General features: G+C 48.6%; 1 protein-coding gene across 3 annotated transcripts in view; it reads right to left on the minus strand.

The window, feature by feature from the left end:
* LOC141476612 (zinc finger SWIM domain-containing protein 6-like) overlaps positions 1 to 21,909 on the minus strand; it is a 179,020-nt gene that overhangs the window by 6,892 nt on the left and 150,219 nt on the right. For all 3 annotated transcript variants that reach the window (XM_074165376.1, XM_074165378.1, XM_074165377.1), the window contains 2 exons: positions 21,134 to 21,291; positions 13,625 to 13,788 (listed from right to left, as the gene is read on the minus strand). In XM_074165376.1, the coding sequence (XP_074021477.1) occupies positions 13,625 to 13,788; positions 21,134 to 21,291 (322 nt within the window). The remainder of the gene's footprint in view (positions 1 to 13,624; positions 13,789 to 21,133; positions 21,292 to 21,909) is intronic.

The raw sequence follows: 21,909 nt of genomic DNA on the forward strand, positions 1-21,909 counted from the left end.
TTGGCAAATGGACTTTTAAGATTTCCTGAGAAGTGGTTTTCCAATATCTTTATACACAAAACTGCACATTTCGGTAACAAGGTCAAGTGTTCTTGCAGGTTTAGTTTTGCTTATGAGTAACCTAATATAGTGATTTAATGAAAGAGGATTTCTTCTTTATTTCAGGTTGCTGGTATTGGAATCTACAGCTCCTTTAGGAGACATGTCCCGGCCGCACCACATTGCATCAGTTGTTCCAAACCGGTATCCCCGCTGGTTCACCCTAAGTCACATTGAATCCCAGCAGTGTGAGCTGGCATCGACCATGCTAACAGCGGCCAAAGGTACATTGCTCTCAGTTATGTACTCAACTAAATGTATGCTTTTAATATTGCATGGAATAAACAGATTATAAAACTTGTGTTTAGGAATCCAAATCGCAGTCTGACAGAGAGTCTGACTCTCTCCATTCAGCCTGGCTCCAGAAAAGAAAATGTTGGTTCTTTGCTCACAAGCTAGTGGGGCTCATTGACAGAGCTTTAAACTAGGCTTAAAGGGGGAGGGGGATAATATCAGGCTTGCCCATGACAAGCTGTGGGATGACAGGCAATGGTTAGAGGGACGGGGTGCTAGCAAGGGCCCACAGAGCTCTGAGACGTGCTGGCTATACTGGAGCACACTTGAAGTCTTACAGAGATGAGCCAGGGGCTTCTGGAGTGAACAGGGAAATACATTTAAAGGAATTAAGGGGTGTTCCTCTAAGAAGGTGACACGGCCAACAGCCCAGCTGAAGTGCCTCTACATCAATGCATGCAGCTTGGGCAACAAACAGGAGGAGTTGGAAGCCACCGTGCTGCTGGAAAGCTATGACATAGTGGCCATTACTGAAACCTGGTGGGACGAATCCTATGACTGGAGTGTGGCTATTGATGGCTACAGGCTGTTCAGAAGGGACAGGCAAAGAAGGAGAGGTGGTGGGGTAGCTCTGTATGTTAGGGAGTGTGTTGATTGTCTAGAGCTTAATGATGGTGATGATAGGGTTGAGTGTTTATGGGTAAGAATCAGGGTGAAGGTCAACAAGGCAGATCTCACGGTGGGAGTCTGTTATAGACCACCCAACCAGGATGAAGAGGCAGATGAAATATTCTATAAGCAGCTGGGGGAAGTCTCAAGATCAGTAGCCCTTGTTCTCATGGGGGACTTACAACTTGCCAGATGATATTGCCGAGGAGATCAGCCACAGTGGAGGTAAGCGGCACTGCGGGAAGGGATCGTGGCAAAAAAACCTTAAAAGGACCGGCAAGGAGCTCTTTTTGAGGGCTTTTGAAGCCGGTAAAAGCGACTGGTCCCTGCCGGAACCCAGCAGCTTGTAGGTGGAACCACTTGTTGGGGACTCCTTTCTGAGGGGGACAGAGAGCCCAATATGCTGGGTGGACCCTCCTCAGAGGGAAGTCTGCTCTCTTCCTGGAGTCCGGGTGAAGGACGTCACCAGGAAACTTCCTGGTTTAGTACGGTCCTCAGATTATTATCCACTACTGATATTCCATGTAGGTGCAGAGGAGACAGCGACTCGAAGCTCAAGAGCTATAAAGAGAGACTTCAGGGAGTTGGGAGGCTTAGTAAAGGAATCCGGGGTGCAGGTGATTTTTTCATCACTGCCTCCAGTGGCAGGCAATGATGCTGGGAGGAGCAGACGGATCAAATCAGTCAATACATGGCTCCATGGCTGGTGTCGCCACCATAACTTCGGGTACTTTGATAGTGGGTTGGCCTATATGGCACCGGGCTCGTTGACAGGAAATGGAAGATGCCTCTCTCAAAGGGGGAAGAATATTCTGGCCCAAGAGATTGCAGGGTTGATTGACAGGTCTTTAAACTAGATGTGAAGGGGGAGGGGGGTGATAACATCAGGCCTGTCCTCGAGGCTCCTGAGGCAAAAGGAATCCGGGAAACACAGATAAAGCACCACAAAGGAAGGCCACCTGAAGAGCAACACGAAGGAAATGCACCCACTCCAGCCAGTAAGTCAGCCCCATTGGGCGCCCAGCTGAAGTGCCTTTACACAAATGCACGCAGCATGGGGAACAAGCAAGAGGAGTTAGAGACGTACGCACGCCTCCAGGGCTACGATCTTATTGGCATTACCGAGATGTGGTGGGATGGCTCTTATGACTGGAGTGTTGGAATGGAGGGTTACAGACTCTTCAGGAAGGACAGGCTGGGCAGATGGGGCGGGGGTGTTGCCCTCTATGTCAATGACCAGCTGGAGTGTGTGGAGCTCCACCTGGGGATGGATGAAGACCCAATGGAGAGCTTATGGGTCAGGATTAAAGGGAGAACAGGGGCAGGTGATGTTACAGTAGGGGTCCGCTACAGACCACCTCATCAGAGTGACAGGGAGGATGAGGCCCTTTATAGACCAGATAGGAGCAGCATCACGCTTGCACACCCTGGTCCTCATGGGGGACTTCAACCACCCTGATATCTGTTGGAAGGACAACACAGCAGGGCACATGAAATCCAGGAAGTTCTTGGAATGCGTTAATGATAACTTTCTTCTTCAAATGATCGAGGAGCCAATGAGGAAAGGGGCCGTGCTGGACCTTGTCCTTACCAACAAGGAGGGGCTGGTGGGGAATGTCAAGTTCAAGGGTAGCATTGGCTGCAGCGAGCACAAAATGGTAGAATTCAAGATTCATAGGGCAGCGAGGAGGGTGTGCAGCAAGCTCGCTACCCTGAACTTCAGAAGAGCAGACTTTGGACTCCTGAGAGATCTGATTGGCAGGGTAGCATGGGAGAAAGAACTGGAGGGGAGAGGGGCCCAAGAAAGCTGGTTGGCATTCAAGGATAGCCTCCTCCAATCTCAAGAGAGGTGCATCCCAAAAAAGTAGTCGTCAGGCAAAATAGCCAGCAGGCCTGCGTGGATGAACAAGGAACTGCTGGACAAGCTCAGGACCAAAAAGGAGGCCTATAGAGGGTGGAAGCAGGGACGGGTAGAATGGGCAGAATATAAAGAAACTGTCCGAGTGGCCAGGAACCAGATCAGGCAAGCGAAAGCCCAGGCAGAACTAAATCTAGCCAGGGACATCAAAAACAATAAGAATAACTTCTACAGATATGTAAGGGATAAAGGCAAGACTAGGGAAGTTGTGGGCCCTCTCTGGAAGGAAACGGGAGACCTGGCCTCCCAGGATATGGATAAGGCTGAGCTACTGAACAACTTTTTTGCCTCAGTCTTCACCAGCAAGGGCTCTAACCACACTGCCCAAGTCACAGAAGGCAAAAACAAGGGCTCTGCAAATGAAGAACTGCCCACAGTAGGAGAAGATCAGGTTCGAGACCTCTTAAGGAACCTGAAGGTGCATAAGTCCATGGGACCTGAAGAAATCCACCCACGGGTCCTGAGGGAGCTGGTGGACGAAGTTGCTAAGCCGCTTTCCATCATATTTGAGAAATTGTGGCAATCTGGCAAAGTTCCCACTGACTGGAAAAGGGGGAACATAACCCAGATATTCAAAAAAGGAAGACCCAGGGAACTACAGGCCAGTCAGCCTCACCTCTGTGCCTGGCAAGATCATGGAGCAGATCCTCCTGGAATCTCTGCACATGGAAAATAAGGAGGTGATTGGAGACAGCCAACATGGCTTCACCAAGGGCAAATTGTGCCTGACAAGTTTGGTGGCCTTTTACGATACTGCCACAGACTTGGTGGACAAGGGCAGAGCAACAGACGTCATCTACCTGGACTTATGCAAAGCGTTTGACACTGTCCCGCACGACGTCCTGGTCTCAAAATTGGAAAGTCATGGGTTCGATGGATGGACCACTCGGTGGATAAGGAACTGGCTGAATGGCCGCACTCAAAGGGTTGCGGTCAACGGCTCAATGTCCAAGTGGCGGCCAGTGATGAGTGGTGTTCCTCAGGGGTCGGTACTGGGACCAGTGCTGTTCAACATCTTTGTCGGAGACGTGGACAGTGGGATAGAGTGCACCCTCAGCAAGTTTGACGACGACACCAATCTGTGTGGCGTGGTCGACACGCTGGAGGGAATGGATGCCATCCAGAGGGACCTGGACAGGCTTGAGAGGTGGGCCCATGCAAACCGCATGAAGTTCAACCAGGCCAAGTGCAGGGTCCTGCACCTGGGACGTGGCAATCCCAGGCACAAATACAGGTTGGGCGGAGAATGGCTGGAGAGCAGCCCTGAGGAGAAGGACTTGGGATTGCTTGTGGATGAGAAGCTCAACATGAGCCGGCAATGTGCACTGGCAGCCCAGAAAGCCAACCGCATCCTGGGCTGCATCAAGAGAAGTGTGGCCAGCAGGTTGCGGGAGGTGATTCTGCCCCTCTATTCTGCTCTGGTGAGACCCCACCTGGAGTACTGTGTCCAGCTCTGGAGTCCTCAACACAGGAAGGACATGGACCTGTTGGAACGGGTCCAGCGGAGGGCCACGAAAATGATCAGAGGGCTGGAGCACCTCTCCTATGAGGACAGGCTGAGAAAGTTGGGGTTGTTCAGCCTGGAGAAGAGAAGGCTCCGGGGAGACCTCATAGCAGCCTTCCAATATCTGAAGGGAGCCTACAGGAGAGCTGGAGAGGGACTCTTTGTCAGGAAGCGTAGTGACAGGACAAGGGGTAACGGTTTTAAATTGGAAGAGGGGAGATTTAGATTAGATATTAGGAAGAAATTCTTTACTGTGAGGGTGGTGAGGCACTGGAACAGGTTGCCCAGAGAAGCTGTGGATGCCCCATCCCTGGAAGTGTTCAAGGCCAGGCTGGATGGGGCTTTGAGCAACCTGCTCTAGTGGAGGTGTCCCTGCCCACGGCAGGGGGGTTGGAACTCGATGATCTTTAAGGTCCCTTCCAACTCTAACGATTCTATGATATGTCTGCTGGAAATACAACACAGCAGAGAGGAAACAGTCTAGGAGGTTCCTGGAGTGTGTGGAAGATAACTTCCTGACACAGCTGGTGAGTGAGCCAACTAGGGAAGGCGCCCCGCTGGACCTGTTGTTTGTGAACAGAGAGGGACTTGTGGGTGATGTGATGGCTGGAGGCTGTCTTGGGCACAGTGATCATGAAATAATAGTGTTTTTGATTCTTAGAGAAGTAAGGAATGTGGTTAGCAGAACTGCTACCTTGGAGTTCCAGGGGGCAGACTTTGGCCTGTTTAGGGGCCTGTTTGACAGAGTCCCTTGGGAGGCAGTCCAGGAAGGCTGGACATTCTTCAAGAAGGAAATGCTAACAGTGTGGGAGCAGGCCATCCCCATGTGCCAAAAGATGAGCTGGCAGGGGAAAAGACTGGCCTGACTGAACAGAGAGCTTTGGTTGGAATTCAGGGGGAAAAAGGAGAGTTTATGGCCTTTGGAAGAAGGGGCAGACAACTCGGGAGGACTACAAAGAGGTCGTGAGGTTATGAAGGGAGAAAATGAGAAGGGCCAAAGCCTGACTAGTATTTAATCTGGCTATTGACGTACAAGACAATAAAATTTTTTCTATAAATACATGAATAACAAAAGGAGGGCTAAGGAGAATCTCCGTCCTCTGCTGGATGCGGGGGGAAACACAGTGACAAAGGATGAGGAAAAGGCTGAGGTACTTAATGCCTCAGCCTTTAGTATTAGAACCAGTTGTTCTCTGGGTACCCAGCCCCCTGAGCTGAAAGACAGGGACGGGGAGCAGAATGAAGCCCCCATAATCCAAGGGGAAATGGTTAGCAACCTGCTTAGACACACACAAGTCTATGGGGCTGGAAGGGATCCACCCAAGGGTACTGAGGGAGCTGGTGGAAGTGCTCACCAAGCCACTTCCCATCATATATCAGCAGTCATGGCTAACTGGGGAGGTCCCAGTTGACTGGCATCTAGCAAATGTGACACCCATCCACAAGAAGGGCCGGAAGGAGGATCCAGGGAACTACAGGCCTGTCAGCCTGACCTCAGTGCCTGGGAAGGTTATGGAGCAGATCATCCTGAGTGCCATCACGTGGCACGTACGGGACAACCAGGTGATTGGGCCCAGTCAGCATGGGTCTATGAAAGGCAGGTCCTGCTTGATTAACCTGATCTCCTTCTATGACAGTGACCCGCTTAGTGGATGAGGGGAAGGCTGTGGATGTTGCTTGCCTGGACTTTAGTAAAGCCTTTGACACCGTTTCCCACAGCATTCTCCTGGAGAAACTGGCTGTTTATGGCTTGGACAGGAGTACTCGCTGCTGGGTAAGAAACTGGCTGGAGGGCCGCGCCCAAAGAGTGGTGGTGAATGGAGTGGTAAATGCAGTTGGCAGCTGGTCAAAAGTGGTGTTCCCCAGGGCTCGGTATTGGGGCCAGTTCTCTTTAATATCTTTACCAATGATCTGGTTGAGGGGACTGAGTGCATCCTCATTAAGTTTGCAGATGACATTAAGTTAGGTGGGAGTGTCGACCTGCTTGAGGGTAGAAAGGCTTCGCAGAGGGATCTGGACAGGCTGGATCGATGGGCCGAGGCCAATGGTATGAGGTTCAGTAAGGCCAAGGTCCTGCACTTGGGTCACAACAACCCCATGCAGCGCTACAGGCTTGGGGAAGAGTGGCTGGAAAGCTACCTGGCAGAAAAGGACCTGGGGTTGTTGGTTGACAGCCAGCTGAACATGAGCCAGCAGTGTGTTCAGGTGGCCAAGAAGGCCAACAGCATCCTGGCCTGTATCAGAAATAGTGTGGCCAGCAGGACTAGGGAAGTGATTGTCCCGCTGTACTCGGCACTGGTGAGACTGCCCGTCAAATACTGTTCCGTTTTGGGCCCCTCAGTACAGGAGGGACATTGAGATTCTGGAGCGTGTCCAGAGAAGGGCAACGAAGCTGGTGAGGGGTCTGGAGAACAAGTCTTATGAGGAGTGGCTGGGGGAACCAGGGTTATTTAGCCTAGAGAAAAGGAGGCTGAGGGGAGACCTTATCGCTCTCTACAACTACCTGCAAGGAGGGTGTAGCAAGGTGGGTGTTGGTCTCTTCTCCCAAGTAACAGGCAATGGGACAAGAGGAAATGGCCTCAAGTTGCGCCAGGGGAGGTTTCGACTGGATATTAGGAAAAATTTCTTCACCGAAAGGGTTATCAAGCATTGGAACAGGCTGCCCAGGGAAGTGGTTGAGTCACCATCCCTGGAGGTATTTAAAAGATGGGTAGACTTAGTGCTTAGAGATATGGTTTAGTGGTGGTTTTGGCAGTGTTAGGTTTATGGTTGGACTCGATGATCTTAAAGTTCCCTTCCAACCTAAACAATTCTATGATTCTAGGAGCTTGAACTGGGAGCAACAAACTGAACTTACTTAAACCTGTCACTTAATTTTTTTAGCGAAGTGGTTAAACTAGCTAGATGGTAGCCAGATGGGCTTGATTTGAGGCTGGTTGGACTAGATCTGAAAGGTCCCTTCCAACCTAGACAATTCTATGATTCTATTAGTTAGTCATAGTGACAATTTCTCTCTTTGAACAAGGAGTCCCTGCAAAGAAGTTCCATTTTAAAACCATCAGAATAACAGGAAAAGGACTTTAAGCTCTGATTGAAGTGCCCAGATTTTATATCACTTGCAGTTATTGCCTATATTGTTTCTCAAAATGCGGGCAAATATGTTTATGCAGTAAAACAAACACCATATGATAACTGCATGGAAAGCTTGTTTCATCTGGACAGATTGCATGGACATCTAGATGAAGAAAGCAAGTTTTCCCCTTACAATATCAGTGAACATACTATGATAATGCACTATGAGTGTAATTAAACAAAGAGCATAAAAGGTCAATCAGCTTTCAGTGATGATCTTTATGTATTAACTCATAAAATACACTCACAAAGCAGCCTGGAGTCAGCAGCATTTCTAAGAGGGTTCTCAATACCGCCCCCCCAATCCTAAGGTGACTTCAAAGTGGCACATAGCCCTCTGTCATATTTGTTATTCCTGCCACCTCCTTTAGTCCTAAGCTGTAGATAGGATAATTAAGAAGATGGAAAGACTGCTGAGGAGCACAAATGCACAGATAACTTTTAAGACGTCTGGTTATAAACAACCATCAGTGATTCCATGCTGGCCTCCAAACATTCACACCTTGGGAGTTCGATGACTGATTGTACATCACCCAAAGTTACAGCGTAACTTCAACTTTGTTGGCCTCAGACATCGTGCTATCATTTCAACAAAACAGTAAATTTAAGTGCTAGATTGGAGAACAGCATTTTGAGACAAAGCAAATTGATCTGTGAGGAGCAATCCAATGCATTTTTAAATATGAAAATATGGCTAACAAATTATGGAACCAGCCTTTGCTTGAAGTCTTTCTGGAAGAAAAACAGGCATCCCCAAGTCAACACACTTTGGAGCGCAACTATCTGTCTGTCGTGGTTTGGGGTGGAGCAGAGCCAACTTTCTGTTCAGTGAGAGAGGCTCTTGCTTATACTTGCTGCGGCAACCAGGGTCAGCTGACTTGGTTGTTAACCCCATGGAGGAGGAGCACCTGTGGGGAGGAGTGGACAGGTCAGGTGACCCAAACTGACCAATAGGGTTTTCCATCCCATCTGCCATGCTCAGTATAAAAGCCAAGGGATCAAAAGGGGTAAGGTGGATTGCTCTTCAATGGGGAGGATTCTGTCACTTTGTCTACCTTTGATAGCCATCAGTGAGTTCTGGAATCCAGTTCCCATTTGTCGCTGAGACCAGTCTGGAACTTCCCAAGTGCCTGCTAGTGACATCTTCCTGGGAACTTGATATGGTTTTGTATATATTTATATATACAGTATCTATTTCATTATTTTCTTTTTATTTTATTATTAATAAATTTCATTAAAGTACTTTAGTTTTTTTCTAAACTCTTAACTTTCTTTATCTTTCTTCTTCCTCTCCTTGGAGTGAGAGATGGGGGAGAGCATCTGTCATCTTGTCATTGGCCAACCTGGACGAAACCACAACACCATCCTATTCTCTCCATCAAAGAGAAAAAGTCTAGGTGACTTCCTGTACTGATGCACACACAGATTGAATGCTAATCTTCCAGTATCCACTCTTCCAGTATCCAAGATGAATTTTCAGCTTCTTCCAAGTAGACTGAGTCCAAGAGAAAATACAGTGTTATGGACTCAATTCTGATACTGGTGAGGGAGAGAAGGAGGTTAAACAAAAACAAACAAACAAAGACTTCTCTGATGACTTCACTGTAGTGGTCTGTAAAAGGATCATCAGTCTCAAGAGCCTTCAGCGTGCATAATGGGCATAATAGCAGCTCCAGTGTAGACAGTCCTAACTTGAAAGCAAAAACCAATACTATATCTAGTTTTTTGACCTGGAATAGTTTCTTGACTTGAACTATTCTGGAATTAGGTTCTTTTGATTTGATTAAACTGACAAGCTGAGAGCACTGAGAGAGGAGCCCTTCACTGATGATAAAAAAAAACCCCAAGGATTTCAAATAAAGCGTATATTAATGTCTTGACCAAGGAGGAGCTGAAGTTAATTTATACTGTAGCCCACGTAGCCAAGGAACTATTTCACTTCTGCTCAATACATTCTTGAGCCACCTCTTCCTGAAAGGGAGTTCCAGATCTGTCTAAATTCTATCCATCCAAGATCTGTGCTACCAATTGAAGAGAGATTCTCAACAGGTTAGTAAGTCTGAAAATGACAAGAAGCCCCTAAGAATTACATAGCTTAACTGAAAGCCAAGCTCGCTTCCACAGAGAATAACCTTGACTTTGTCCTGATGGATTATTTTTTTAATGAGAATTTCTTATTCTAGATGAATACTGTAGGAGAAGATCAGGTTCGAGACCTCTTAAGGAACCTGAAGGTGCATAAGTCCATGGGACCTGAAGAAATCCACCCACAGGTCCTGAGGGAGCTGGTGGACGAAGTTGCTAAGCCGCTTTCCATCATATTTGAGAAATTGTGGCAATCTGGCAAAGTTCCCACTGACTGGAAAAAGGGGAACATAACCCAGATATTCAAAACAGGAAAAAAAGAAGACCCAGGGAACTACAGGCCAGTCAGCCTCACCTCTGTGCCTGGCAAGATCATGGAGCAGATCCTCCTGGAATCTCTGCTAAGGCACATGGAAAATAAGGAGGTGATTGGAGACAGCCAACATGGCTTCACCAAGGGCAAATTGTGCCTGACAAGTTTGGTGGCCTTTTACGATACTGCCACAGACTTGGTGGACAAGGGCAGAGCAACAGACGTCATCTACCTGGACTTATGCAAAGCGTTTGACACTGTCCCGCACGACGTCCTGGTCTCAAAATTGGAAAGTCATGGGTTCGATGGATGGACCACTCGGTGGATAAGGAACTGGCTGAATGGCCGCACTCAAAGGGTTGCGGTCAACGGCTCAATGTCCAAGTGGCGGCCAGTGATGAGTGGTGTTCCTCAGGGGTCGGTACTGGGACCAGTGCTGTTCAACATCTTTGTCGGAGACGTGGACAGTGGGATAGAGTGCACCCTCAGCAAGTTTGACGACGACACCAATCTGTGTGGCGTGGTCGACACGCTGGAGGGAATGGATGCCATCCAGAGGGACCTGGACAGGCTTGAGAGGTGGGCCCATGCAAACCGCATGAAGTTCAACCAGGCCAAGTGCAGGGTCCTGCACCTGGGACGTGGCAATCCCAGGCACAAATACAGGTTGGGCGGAGAATGGCTGGAGAGCAGCCCTGAGGAGAAGGACTTGGGATTGCTTGTGGATGAGAAGCTCAACATGAGCCGGCAATGTGCACTGGCAGCCCAGAAAGCCAACCGCATCCTGGGCTGCATCAAGAGAAGTGTGGCCAGCAGGTTGCGGGAGGTGATTCTGCCCCTCTATTCTGCTCTGGTGAGACCCCACCTGGAGTACTGTGTCCAGCTCTGGAGTCCTCAACACAGGAAGGACATGGACCTGTTGGAACGGGTCCAGCGGAGGGCCACGAAAATGATCAGAGGGCTGGAGCACCTCTCCTATGAGGACAGGCTGAGAAAGTTGGGGGTTGTTCAGCCTGGAGAAGAGAAGGCTCCAGGGAGACCTTATAGCAGCCTTCCAGTACCTGAAGGGGGCCTACAGGAGAAATGGGGAGGGACTCTTTATCAGGGAGTGTAGTGATAAGATGAGGGGTAATGGTTTTAAACTGGAAGAAGGTAGATTTAGATTAGATATTAGGAAGAAATTCTTTACTGTGAGGGTGGTGACGCACTGGAACAGGTTGCCCAGGGAAGTTGTGGATGCCCCATCCCTGGAAGTGTTCAAGACCAGGCTGGATGGGGCTTTGAGCAACCTGGTCTAGTGGGAGGTGTCCCTGCCCATGGCAGGGGAGTTGAAACTCGATGATCTTTAAGGTCTCTTCCAACTATAACCGTTCTATGATTCTATGAGCACAAGATCTCACTACCCTTAAGAGATGCAGAAATGGTCAACCAACAATTAGCTCCCACACCAATGTGAAACCTTTTTGTCATGCACATTGGAACAAGGTTTATTTATTTACAGGCATTCAGGGAAAGGACACCACTTGCCAAATACGCATCAACTGATGATCACCTGCACTAACCTGCTCAGCAGTTCTGCCAGCGGTACCTGTCTGCATGTGTGCGGTAATACTTACTTGTATTGATGTACCATACAACAGGCAAATGGAGGAATAGAAGCCCCTCCTGTACCTGCAGATCTTACAGCATCTGTGCCAGTAAGGTTCTGAAGGACAGAATACACCTGAGATGCTCCATGCCCGTTTGGCCACACTTTCCACAGCTAGTTTAAATGCCTTTCCTCTGCTGAGTCACATAATACATGCTGCCACTGGAAACAGGGAGAAAGAACCCAGGAATTCATACCTTACTCCCAGATCTGGAACAATATAAGAGGCTGTTCTGTCACAGAAATCCCAGTGACAGAGCTGGGAAATTGTTGGTATCATCTCCTCAGCCAAACTTGTCATTGTTGTAGCTGAGAGGCAGAACAGTATACCTGAACAGGACACTGCTGTTCAGTTTGCCGTGTGAGGGGAGAAACAGGGTTTTATAGGGCACATAAATGTCATAAGTAGTCAGTTACTAGATAGCGAATATAGACAGTCTAATTGCCATTAGGTCAAGGGGCAGGAAAGGGGAAAGCATCTGTAGGCCACTGAAAACAGTGCTGACAATGTAAGGCTTTTACAGGAAAAACATTACTGTAGAAATCTATACAGCTGTGAGTTACTACCAGAAAACTGCTATGCATCTTCCTTCTGGAAAGCAAACTACCTTTAAGATTCTTAAAACACCTTAGTAAGCTTGGGGCAGACAGTGGACATGTTCTACACCAGTTTATTCCAAACAGTGGATTTAGGAGACAGTATAGGTTCATGATTTCTTTCACTAGATCTTGCCGAAGACATTCTGATGGCACCATCATCCACACAGAAGTATCCATGAACACAGTGATATCCGAAGTCACTGAATGATACTTGGTGAATGCAATGATACTTGGTGAATGCTTGAGGAGACAATCCTAAGGATCTTTTTCAAGTAAACAAACATTTAAGGCAGAAACATACCAAGACAAAAAAAAAAAAGGAAAAAAAAAGCAGATTTCCAGAGCAACCTTGGGAATAAGAAAGGCACACAATCTCAGGTTTCTGATTAAAACTTCAGCTTCTAAAAGTCTACAATAGACAAATAGTACCTTTCTTTGGCATGAGAAGCAACTGGGATAATATCCTTTCCCCAGAAGTCTTTGGAGCTTTGGCTACTGAAGCAAAGTAATAAATGGTTTTCTGATCTTGGCGTTTGTTTGTTTTATTTGTAAGAACTCCCTGAAGAGGGATGAAGAGATTTATTTTTGTTCAAATGAACTGCGTAAACTCCAAGATTCATCAGTGTAAAGCAATATTACTCCAGATACCTAAAAACTTAGTTGTCTCCTAAGGGCCAGGTTGGATGGGGCTTTGAGCAACCTGGTCTAGTGGAAGATGTCCCTGCCCATGGCAGAGGGGTTGGAATTAGATGATCTTTAAGGTCCCTTCCAACCCAAACCATTCTATAATTCTATCATTCCTTTTAGCTTGTAAAGTTTCTCCTAAGAGCCTGAAAATTGATCTGAGGTTCTTGTACATGTCAAGCTGAGTCCGATGCAGATGACCATCCCACACCTTGTGGAGTGCAGGATTTGATGAAGGAAGTGAGAGGGCTGCTGTTAGAACAGTCTGCTTTAGAAACAGGTCATTATGGTTGACCTTGGATTTCTCTAGTAATTCAACAAGCACCTACCAAATCTCATTTCAGGGAAAGGAAGGGAAGGATGGGAGGAATGATAAGAAACCCCTCAAGGCCATGCAAAATATCTGCAAAAGTGCATTTCTGGCCAGCAGAATAATTTTGCTCTCTAGCCATCCCTATATATACTCCTGAACCCACTGCATTGGTCCTCTCTCACTCCTGAAGAGAGGAACAGCCAGTTGTTCCCAGCTCTCTCTTCCACTTGAATGGCACAAAGGGGCTGTGCAGACCCTTGTTCTGCATTTACTAGTCAACTGCGCTTTACATCAGAAAACAGAATCTAAAAATTCCAGACAGAGCCCAAAGAGGGTATGGTCCTCAGTGACTTAAAGAGATGTAGCCACCAACACAGGGTCAAATTCCTGTTTTCCACTGTAGTAATAATGAACAAGGGAAATACCTGAAGGCCCAACTCCAGAGAAACTTTCAGAAGAGTGATGTCTGGCAAGCTGTCCATGAGTGTTGCTATTTTAAATGCATCCTGGGCAAGTTTGAAGATGTGTGATGAGGAGTGGATATTTTTCTGGATGGATTCTAACACGGTTTCCAGCCTCCGAACATCACCTGCAAAGTATAAAGAGAATCACCAAAACAGAACAAGCCCCCAAAACATCCAGAGATGCATTATAATTGAGCCTGCCATTGCTGCACGATAGTACGTTTCAGTTATACACATTTTGATTTTTAAAAACCTTCCATAATTAAGCCACATAAACGAAAGATAAAAGACAGCACAAACTCCTCTAGTGCCTGATGATGTTAGTGTAGTACATGGCCAAAAGTCATCCTGATTTATGAACTTCAGAAACGATTTCTCCACTCCTGGGTTTCACAGTCTATATTGTGTGTCAGAAGAACAAAAAGCTGTCTCATCAGCCTCAAATCAAGCCCATCTGGCTACCATCTAGCTAGTTTAACCACTTCGCTAAAAAAATTAAGTGACAGGTTTAAGTAAGTTCAGTTTGTTGCTCCCAGTTCAAGCTCCTAGAATCATAGAATTGTTTAGGTTGGAAGGGAACTTTAAGATCATCGAGTCCAACCATAAACCTAACACTGCCAAAACCACCACTAAACCATATCTCTAAGCACTAAGTCTACCCATCTTTTAAATACCTCCAGGGATGGTGACTCAACCACTTCCCTGGGCAGCCTGTTCCAATGCTTGATAACCCTTTCGGTGAAGAAATTTTTCCTAATATCCAGTCGAAACCTCCCCTGGCGCAACTTGAGGCCATTTCCTCTTGTCCCATTGCCTGTTACTTGGGAGAAGAGACCAACACCCACCTTGCTACACCCTCCTTGCAGGTAGTTGTAGAGAGCGATAAGGTCTCCCCTCAGCCTCCTTTTCTCTAGGCTAAATAACCCTGGTTCCCCCAGCCACTCCTCATAAGACTTGTTCTCCAGACCCCTCACCAGCTTCGTTGCCCTTCTCTGGACACGCTCCAGAATCTCAATGTCCCTCCTGTACTGAGGGGCCCAAAACGGAACAGTATTTGACGGGCAGTCTCACCAGTGCCGAGTACAGCGGGACAATCACTTCCCTAGTCCTGCTGGCCACACTATTTCTGATACAGGCCAGGATGCTGTTGGCCTTCTTGGCCACCTGAACACACTGCTGGCTCATGTTCAGCTGGCTGTCAACCAACAACCCCAGGTCCTTTTCTGCCAGGTAGCTTTCCAGCCACTCTTCCCCAAGCCTGTAGCGCTGCATGGGGTTGTTGTGACCCAAGTGCAGGACCTTGGCCTTACTGAACCTCATACCATTGGCCTCGGCCCATCGATCCAGCCTGTCCAGATCCCTCTGCGAAGCCTTTCTACCCTCAAGCAGGTCGACACTCCCACCTAACTTAATGTCATCTGCAAACTTAATGAGGATGCACTCAGTCCCCTCAACCAGATCATTGGTAAAGATATTAAAGAGAACTGGCCCCAATACCGAGCCCTGGGGAACACCACTTTTGACCAGCTGCCAACTGCATTTACCACTCCATTCACCACCACTCTTTGGGCGCGGCCCTCCAGCCAGTTTCTTACCCAGCAGCGAGTACTCCTGTCCAAGCCATAAACAGCCAGTTTCTCCAGGAGAATGCTGTGGGAAACGGTGTCAAAGGCTTTACTAAAGTCCAGGCAAGCAACATCCACAGCCTTCCCCTCATCCACTAAGCGGGTCACTGTCATAGAAGGAGATCAGGTTAATCAAGCAGGACCTGCCTTTCATAGACCCATGCTGACTGGGCCCAATCACCTGGTTGTCCCGTACGTGCCACGTGATGGCACTCAGGATGATCTGCTCCATAACCTTCCCAGGCACTGAGGTCAGGCTGACAGGCCTGTAGTTCCCTGGATCCTCCTTCCGGCCCTTCTTGTGGATGGGTGTCACATTTGCTAGATGCCAGTCAACTGGGACCTCCCCAGTTAGCCATGACTGCTGATATATGATGGGAAGTGGCTTGGTGAGCACTTCCACCAGCTCCCTCAGTACCCTTGGGTGGATCCCTTCCAGCCCCATAGACTTGTGTGTGTCTAAGCAGGTTGCTAACCATTTCCCCTTGGATTATGGGGGCTTCATTCTGCTCCCCGTCCCTGTCTTTCAGCTCAGGGGGCTGGGTACCCAGAGAACAACTGGTTCTAATACTAAAGGCTGAGGCATTAAGTACCTCAGCCTTTTCCTCATCCTTTGTCACTGTGTTTCCCCCCGCATCCAGCAGAGGACGGAGATTCTCCTTAGCCCTCCTTTTGTTATTCATGTATTTATAGAAAAAATTTTATTGTCTTGTACGTCAATAGCCAGATTAAATACTAGTCAGGCTTTGGCCCTTCTCATTTTCTCCCTTCATAACCTCACGACCTCTTTGTAGTCCTCCCGAGTTGTCTGCCCCTTCTTCCAAAGGCCATAAACTCTCCTTTTTCCCCCTGAATTCCAACCAAAGCTCTCTGTTCAGTCAGGCCAGTCTTTTCCCCTGCCAGCTCATCTTTTGGCACATGGGGATGGCCTGCTCCCACACTGTTAGCATTTCCTTCTTGAAGAATGTCCAGCCTTCCTGGACTGCCTCCCAAGGGACTCTGTCAAACAGGCCCCTAAACAGGCCAAAGTCTGCCCCCTGGAACTCCAAGGTAGCAGTTCTGCTAACCACATTCCTTACTTCTCTAAGAATCAAAAACACTATTATTTCATGATCACTGTGCCCAAGACAGCCTCCAGCCATCACATCACCCACAAGTCCCTCTCTGTTCACAAACAACAGGTCCAGCGGGGCGCCTTCCCTAGTTGGCTCACTCACCAGCTGTGTCAGGAAGTTATCTTCCACACACTCCAGGAACCTCCTAGACTGTTTCCTCTCTGCTGTGTTGTATTTCCAGCAGACATATCATAGAATCGTTAGAGTTGGAAGGGACCTTAAAGATCATCGAGTTCCAACCCCCCTGCCGTGGGCAGGGACACCTCCACTAGAGCAGGTTGCTCAAAGCCCCATCCAGCCTGGCCTTGAACACTTCCAGGGATGGGGCATCCACAGCTTCTCTGGGCAACCTGTTCCAGTGCGTCACCAACCTCACAGTAAAGAATTTCTTCCTAATATCTAATCTAAATCTCCCCTCTTCCAATTTAAAACCGTTACCCCTTGTCCTGTCACTACGCTTCCTGACAAAGAGTCCCTCTCCAGCTCTCCTGTAGGCTCCCTTCAGATATTGGAAGGCTGCTATGAGGTCTCCCCGGAGCCTTCTCTTCTCCAGGCTGAACAACCCCAACTTTCTCAGCCTGTCCTCATAGGAGAGGTGCTCCAGCCCTCTGATCATTTTCGTGGCCCTCCGCTGGACCCGTTCCAACAGGTCCATGTCCTTCCTGTGTTGAGGACTCCAGAGCTGGACACAGTACTCCAGGTGGGGTCTCACCAGAGCAGAATAGAGGGGCAGAATCACCTCCCGCAACCTGCTGGCCACACTTCTCTTGATGCAGCCCAGGATGCGGTTGGCTTTCTGGGCTGCCAGTGCACATTGCCGGCTCATGTTGAGCTTCTCATCCACAAGCAATCCCAAGTCCTTCTCCTCAGGGCTGCTCTCCAGCCATTCTCCGCCCAACCTGTATTTGTGCCTGGGATTGCCACGTCCCAGGTGCAGGACCCTGCACTTGGCCTGGTTGAACTTCATGCGGTTTGCATGGGCCCACCTCTCAAGCCTGTCCAGGTCCCTCTGGATGGCATCCATTCCCTCCAGCGTGTCGACCACGCCACACAGATTGGTGTCGTCGTCAAACTTGCTGAGGGTGCACTCTATCCCACTGTCCACGTCTCCGACAAAGATGTTGAACAGCACTGGTCCCAGTACCGACCCCTGAGGAACACCACTCATCACTGGCCGCCACTTGGACATTGAGCCGTTGACCGCAACCCTTTGAGTGCGGCCATTCAGCCAGTTCCTTATCCACCGAGTGGTCCATCCATCGAACCCATGACTTTCCAATTTTGAGACCAGGACGTCGTGCGGGACAGTGTCAAACGCTTTGCATAAGTCCAGGTAGATGACGTCTGTTGCTCTGCCCTTGTCCACCAAGTCTGTGGCAGTATCGTAAAAGGCCACCAAACTTGTCAGGCACAATTTGCCCTTGGTGAAGCCATGTTGGCTGTCTCCAATCACCTCCTTATTTTCCATGTGCAGAGATTCCAGGAGGATCTGCTCCATGATCTTGCCAGGCACAGAGGTGAGGCTGACTGGCCTGTAGTTCCCTGGGTCTTCCTTTTTTGAATATCTGGGTTATGTTCCCCCTTTTCCAGTCAGTGGGAACTTTGCCAGATTGCCACAATTTCTCAAATATGATGGAAAGCGGCTTAGCAACTTCGTCCACCAGCTCCCTCAGGACCCGTGGGTGGATTTCTTCAGGTCCCATGGACTTATGCACCTTCAGGTTCCTTAAGAGGTCTCGAACCTGATCTTCTCCTACTGTGGGCAGTTCTTCATTTGCAGAGCCCTTGTTTTTGCCTTCTGTGACTTGGGCAGTGTGGTTAGAGCCCTTGCTGGTGAAGACTGAGGCAAAAAAGTTGTTCAGTAGCTCAGCCTTATCCATATCCTGGGAGGCCAGGTCTCCCGTTTCCTTCCAGAGAGGGCCCACAACTTCCCTAGTCTTGCCTTTATCCCTTACATATCTGTAGAAGTTATTCTTATTGTTTTTGATGTCCCTGGCTAGATTTAGTTCTGCCTGGGCTTTCGCTTGCCTGATCTGGTTCCTGGCCACTCGGACAGTTTCTTTATATTCTGCCCATTCTACCCGTCCCTGCTTCCACCCTCTATAGGCCTCCTTTTTGGTCCTGAGCTTGTCCAGCAGTTCCTTGTTCATCCACGCAGGCCTGCTGGCTATTTTGCCTGACGACTACTTTTTTGGGATGCACCTCTCTTGAGATTGGAGGAGGCTATCCTTGAATGCCAACCAGCTTTCTTGGGCCCCTCTCCCCTCCAGTTCTTTCTCCCATGCTACCCTGCCAATCAGATCTCTCAGGAGTCCAAAGTCTGCTCTTCTGAAGTTCAGGGTAGCGAGCTTGCTGCACACCCTCCTCGCTGCCCTATGAATCTTGAATTCTACCATTTTGTGCTCGCTGCAGCCAATGCTACCCTTGAACTTGACATTCCCCACCAGCCCCTCCTTGTTGGTAAGGACAAGGTCCAGCACGGCCCCTTTCCTCATTGGCTCCTCGATCATTTGAAGAAGAAAGTTATCATTAACGCATTCCAAGAACTTCCTGGATTTCATGTGCCCTGCTGTGTTGTCCTTCCAACAGATATCAGGGTGGTTGAAGTCCCCCATGAGGACCAGGGTGTGCAAGCGTGATGCTGCTCCTATCTGGTCTATAAAGGGCCTCATCCTCCCTGTCACTCTGATGAGGTGGTCTGTAGCGGACCCCTACTGTAACATCACCTGCCCCTGTTCTCCCTTTAATCCTGACCCATAAGCTCTCCATTGGGTCTTCATCCATCCCCAGGTGGAGCTCCACACACTCCAGCTGGTCATTGACATAGAGGGCAACACCCCCGCCCCATCTGCCCAGCCTGTCCTTCCTGAAGAGTCTGTAACCCTCCATTCCAACACTCCAGTCATAAGAGCCATCCCACCACATCTCGGTAATGCCAATAAGATCGTAGCCCTGGAGGCGTGCGTACGTCTCTAACTCCTCTTGCTTGTTCCCCATGCTGCGTGCATTTGTGTAAAGGCACTTCAGCTGGGCGCCCAATGGGGCTGACTTACTGGCTGGAGTGGGTGCATTTCCTTCGTGTTGCTCTTCAGGTGGCCTTCCTTTGTGGTGCTTTATCTGTGTTTCCCGGATTCCTTTTGCCTCAGGAGCCTCGAGGACAGGCCTGATGTTATCACCCCCCTCCCCCTTCACATCTAGTTTAAAGACCTGTCAATCAACCCTGCAATCTCTTGGGCCAGAATATTCTTCCCCCTTTGAGAGAGGCATCTTCCATTTCCTGTCAACGAGCCCGGTGCCATATAGGCCAACCCACTATCAAAGTACCCGAAGTTATGGTGGCGACACCAGCCATGGAGCCATGTATTGACTGATTTGATCCGTCTGCTCCTCCCAGCATCATTGCCTGCCACTGGAGGCAGTGATGAAAAAATCACCTGCACCCCGGATTCCTTTACTAAGCCTCCCAACTCCCTGAAGTCTCTCTTTATAGCTCTTGAGCTTCGAGTCGCTGTCTCCTCTGCACCTACATGGAATATCAGTAGTGGATAATAATCTGAGGACCGTACTAAACCAGGAAGTTTCCTGGTGACGTCCTTCACCCGGACTCCAGGAAGAGAGCAGACTTCCCTCTGAGGAGGGTCCACCCAGCATATTGGGCTCTCTGTCCCCCTCAGAAAGGAGTCCCCAACAAGTGGTTCCACCTACAAGCTGCTGGGTTCCGGCAGGGACCAGTCGCTTTTACCGGCTTCAAAAGCCCTCAAAAAGAGCTCCTTGCCGGTCCTTTTAAGGTTTTTTTGCCACGATCCCTTCCCGCAGTGCCGCTTACCTCCACTGTGGCTGATCTCCTCGGCAATATCATCTGGCAAGTTGTAAGTCCCCCATGAGAACAAGGGCTACTGATCTTGAGACTTCCCCCAGCTGCTTATAGAATATTTCATCTGCCTCTTCATCCTGGTTGGGTGGTCTATAACAGACTCCCACCGTGAGATCTGCCTTGTTGACCTTCACCCTGATTCTTACCCATAAACACTCAACCCTATCATCACCATCATTAAGCTCTAGACAATCAACACACTCCCTAACATACAGAGCTACCCCACCACCTCTCCTTCTTTGCCTGTCCCTTCTGAACAGCCTGTAGCCATCAATAGCCACACTCCAGTCATAGGATTCGTCCCACCAGGTTTCAGTAATGGCCACTATGTCATAGCTTTCCAGCAGCACGGTGGCTTCCAACTCCTCCTGTTTGTTGCCCAAGCTGCATGCATTGATGTAGAGGCACTTCAGCTGGGCTGTTGGCCGTGTCACCTTCTTAGAGGAACACCCCTTAATTCCTTTAAATGTATTTCCCTGTTCACTCCAGAAGCCCCTGGCTCATCTCTGTAAGACTTCAAGTGTGCTCCAGTATAGCCAGCACGTCTCAGAGCTCTGTGGGCCCTTGCTAGCACCCCGTCCCTCTAACCATTGCCTGTCATCCCACAGCTTGTCATGGGCAAGCCTGATATTATCCCCCTCCCCCTTTAAGCCTAGTTTAAAGCTCTGTCAATGAGCCCCACTAGCTTGTGAGCAAAGAACCAACATTTTCTTTTCTGGAGCCAGGCTGAATGGAGAGAGTCAGACTCTCTGTCAGACTGCGATTTGGATTCCTAAACACAAGTTTTATAATCTGTTTATTCCATGCAATATTAAAAGCATACATTTAGTTGAGTACATAACTGAGAGCAATGTACCTTTGGCCGCTGTTAGCATGGTCGATGCCAGCTCACACTGCTGGGATTCAATGTGACTTAGGGTGAACCAGCGGGGATACCGGTTTGGAACAACTGATGCAATGTGGTGCGGCCGGGACATGTCTCCTAAAGGAGCTGTAGATTCCAATACCAGCAACCTGAAATAAAGAAGAAATCCTCTTTCATTAAATCACTATATTAGGTTACTCATAAGCAAAACTAAACCTGCAAGAACACTTGACCTTGTTACCGAAATGTGCAGTTTTGTGTATAAAGATATTGGAAAACCACTTCTCAGGAAATCTTAAAAGTCCATTTGCCAAACTTGCCTACATCAGTGGCCATCTGCAGGAATCCACAGGACAATTAAGTCATCCATTAGCCAAGGAAGCAGAGATTTTCTGCATCATCCACAGAGTTGAAGCTTTTTTTCCCCTGCCGTATTTCAGTCTGTATTGGATTTGCATGGCAAGATTTTAGTGTTGGGGAGGCGAGAAGGGGTGGCTTCTGTGAAAAGCTGCTAGAAGCTTCCCCGATGTCTGATAGAGACAATGCCAGCTGGCTCCAAGACGGACCCACTGCTGGCCAAAGCTGAGCCAACCAGTGATGGTGGTTGTTGGGGCCGTGCAGAACATCTGGAAGATCGATCAAGACTGATTTTAGAACCCTTCTGAGCACATGGCAGATCAAGCAAAACTTGATCAGAACTAAGACTATATTGCTTTAAGAATAAGATTTTTTCGAGCTAGCCGGACAGAAAAAAAAACCCCAAAACA

The sequence above is a fragment of the Numenius arquata genome, chromosome W (assembly GCF_964106895.1).
Source record: "Numenius arquata chromosome W, bNumArq3.hap1.1, whole genome shotgun sequence".
NCBI classification, from domain to species: Eukaryota; Metazoa; Chordata; class Aves; order Charadriiformes; family Scolopacidae; genus Numenius; species Numenius arquata.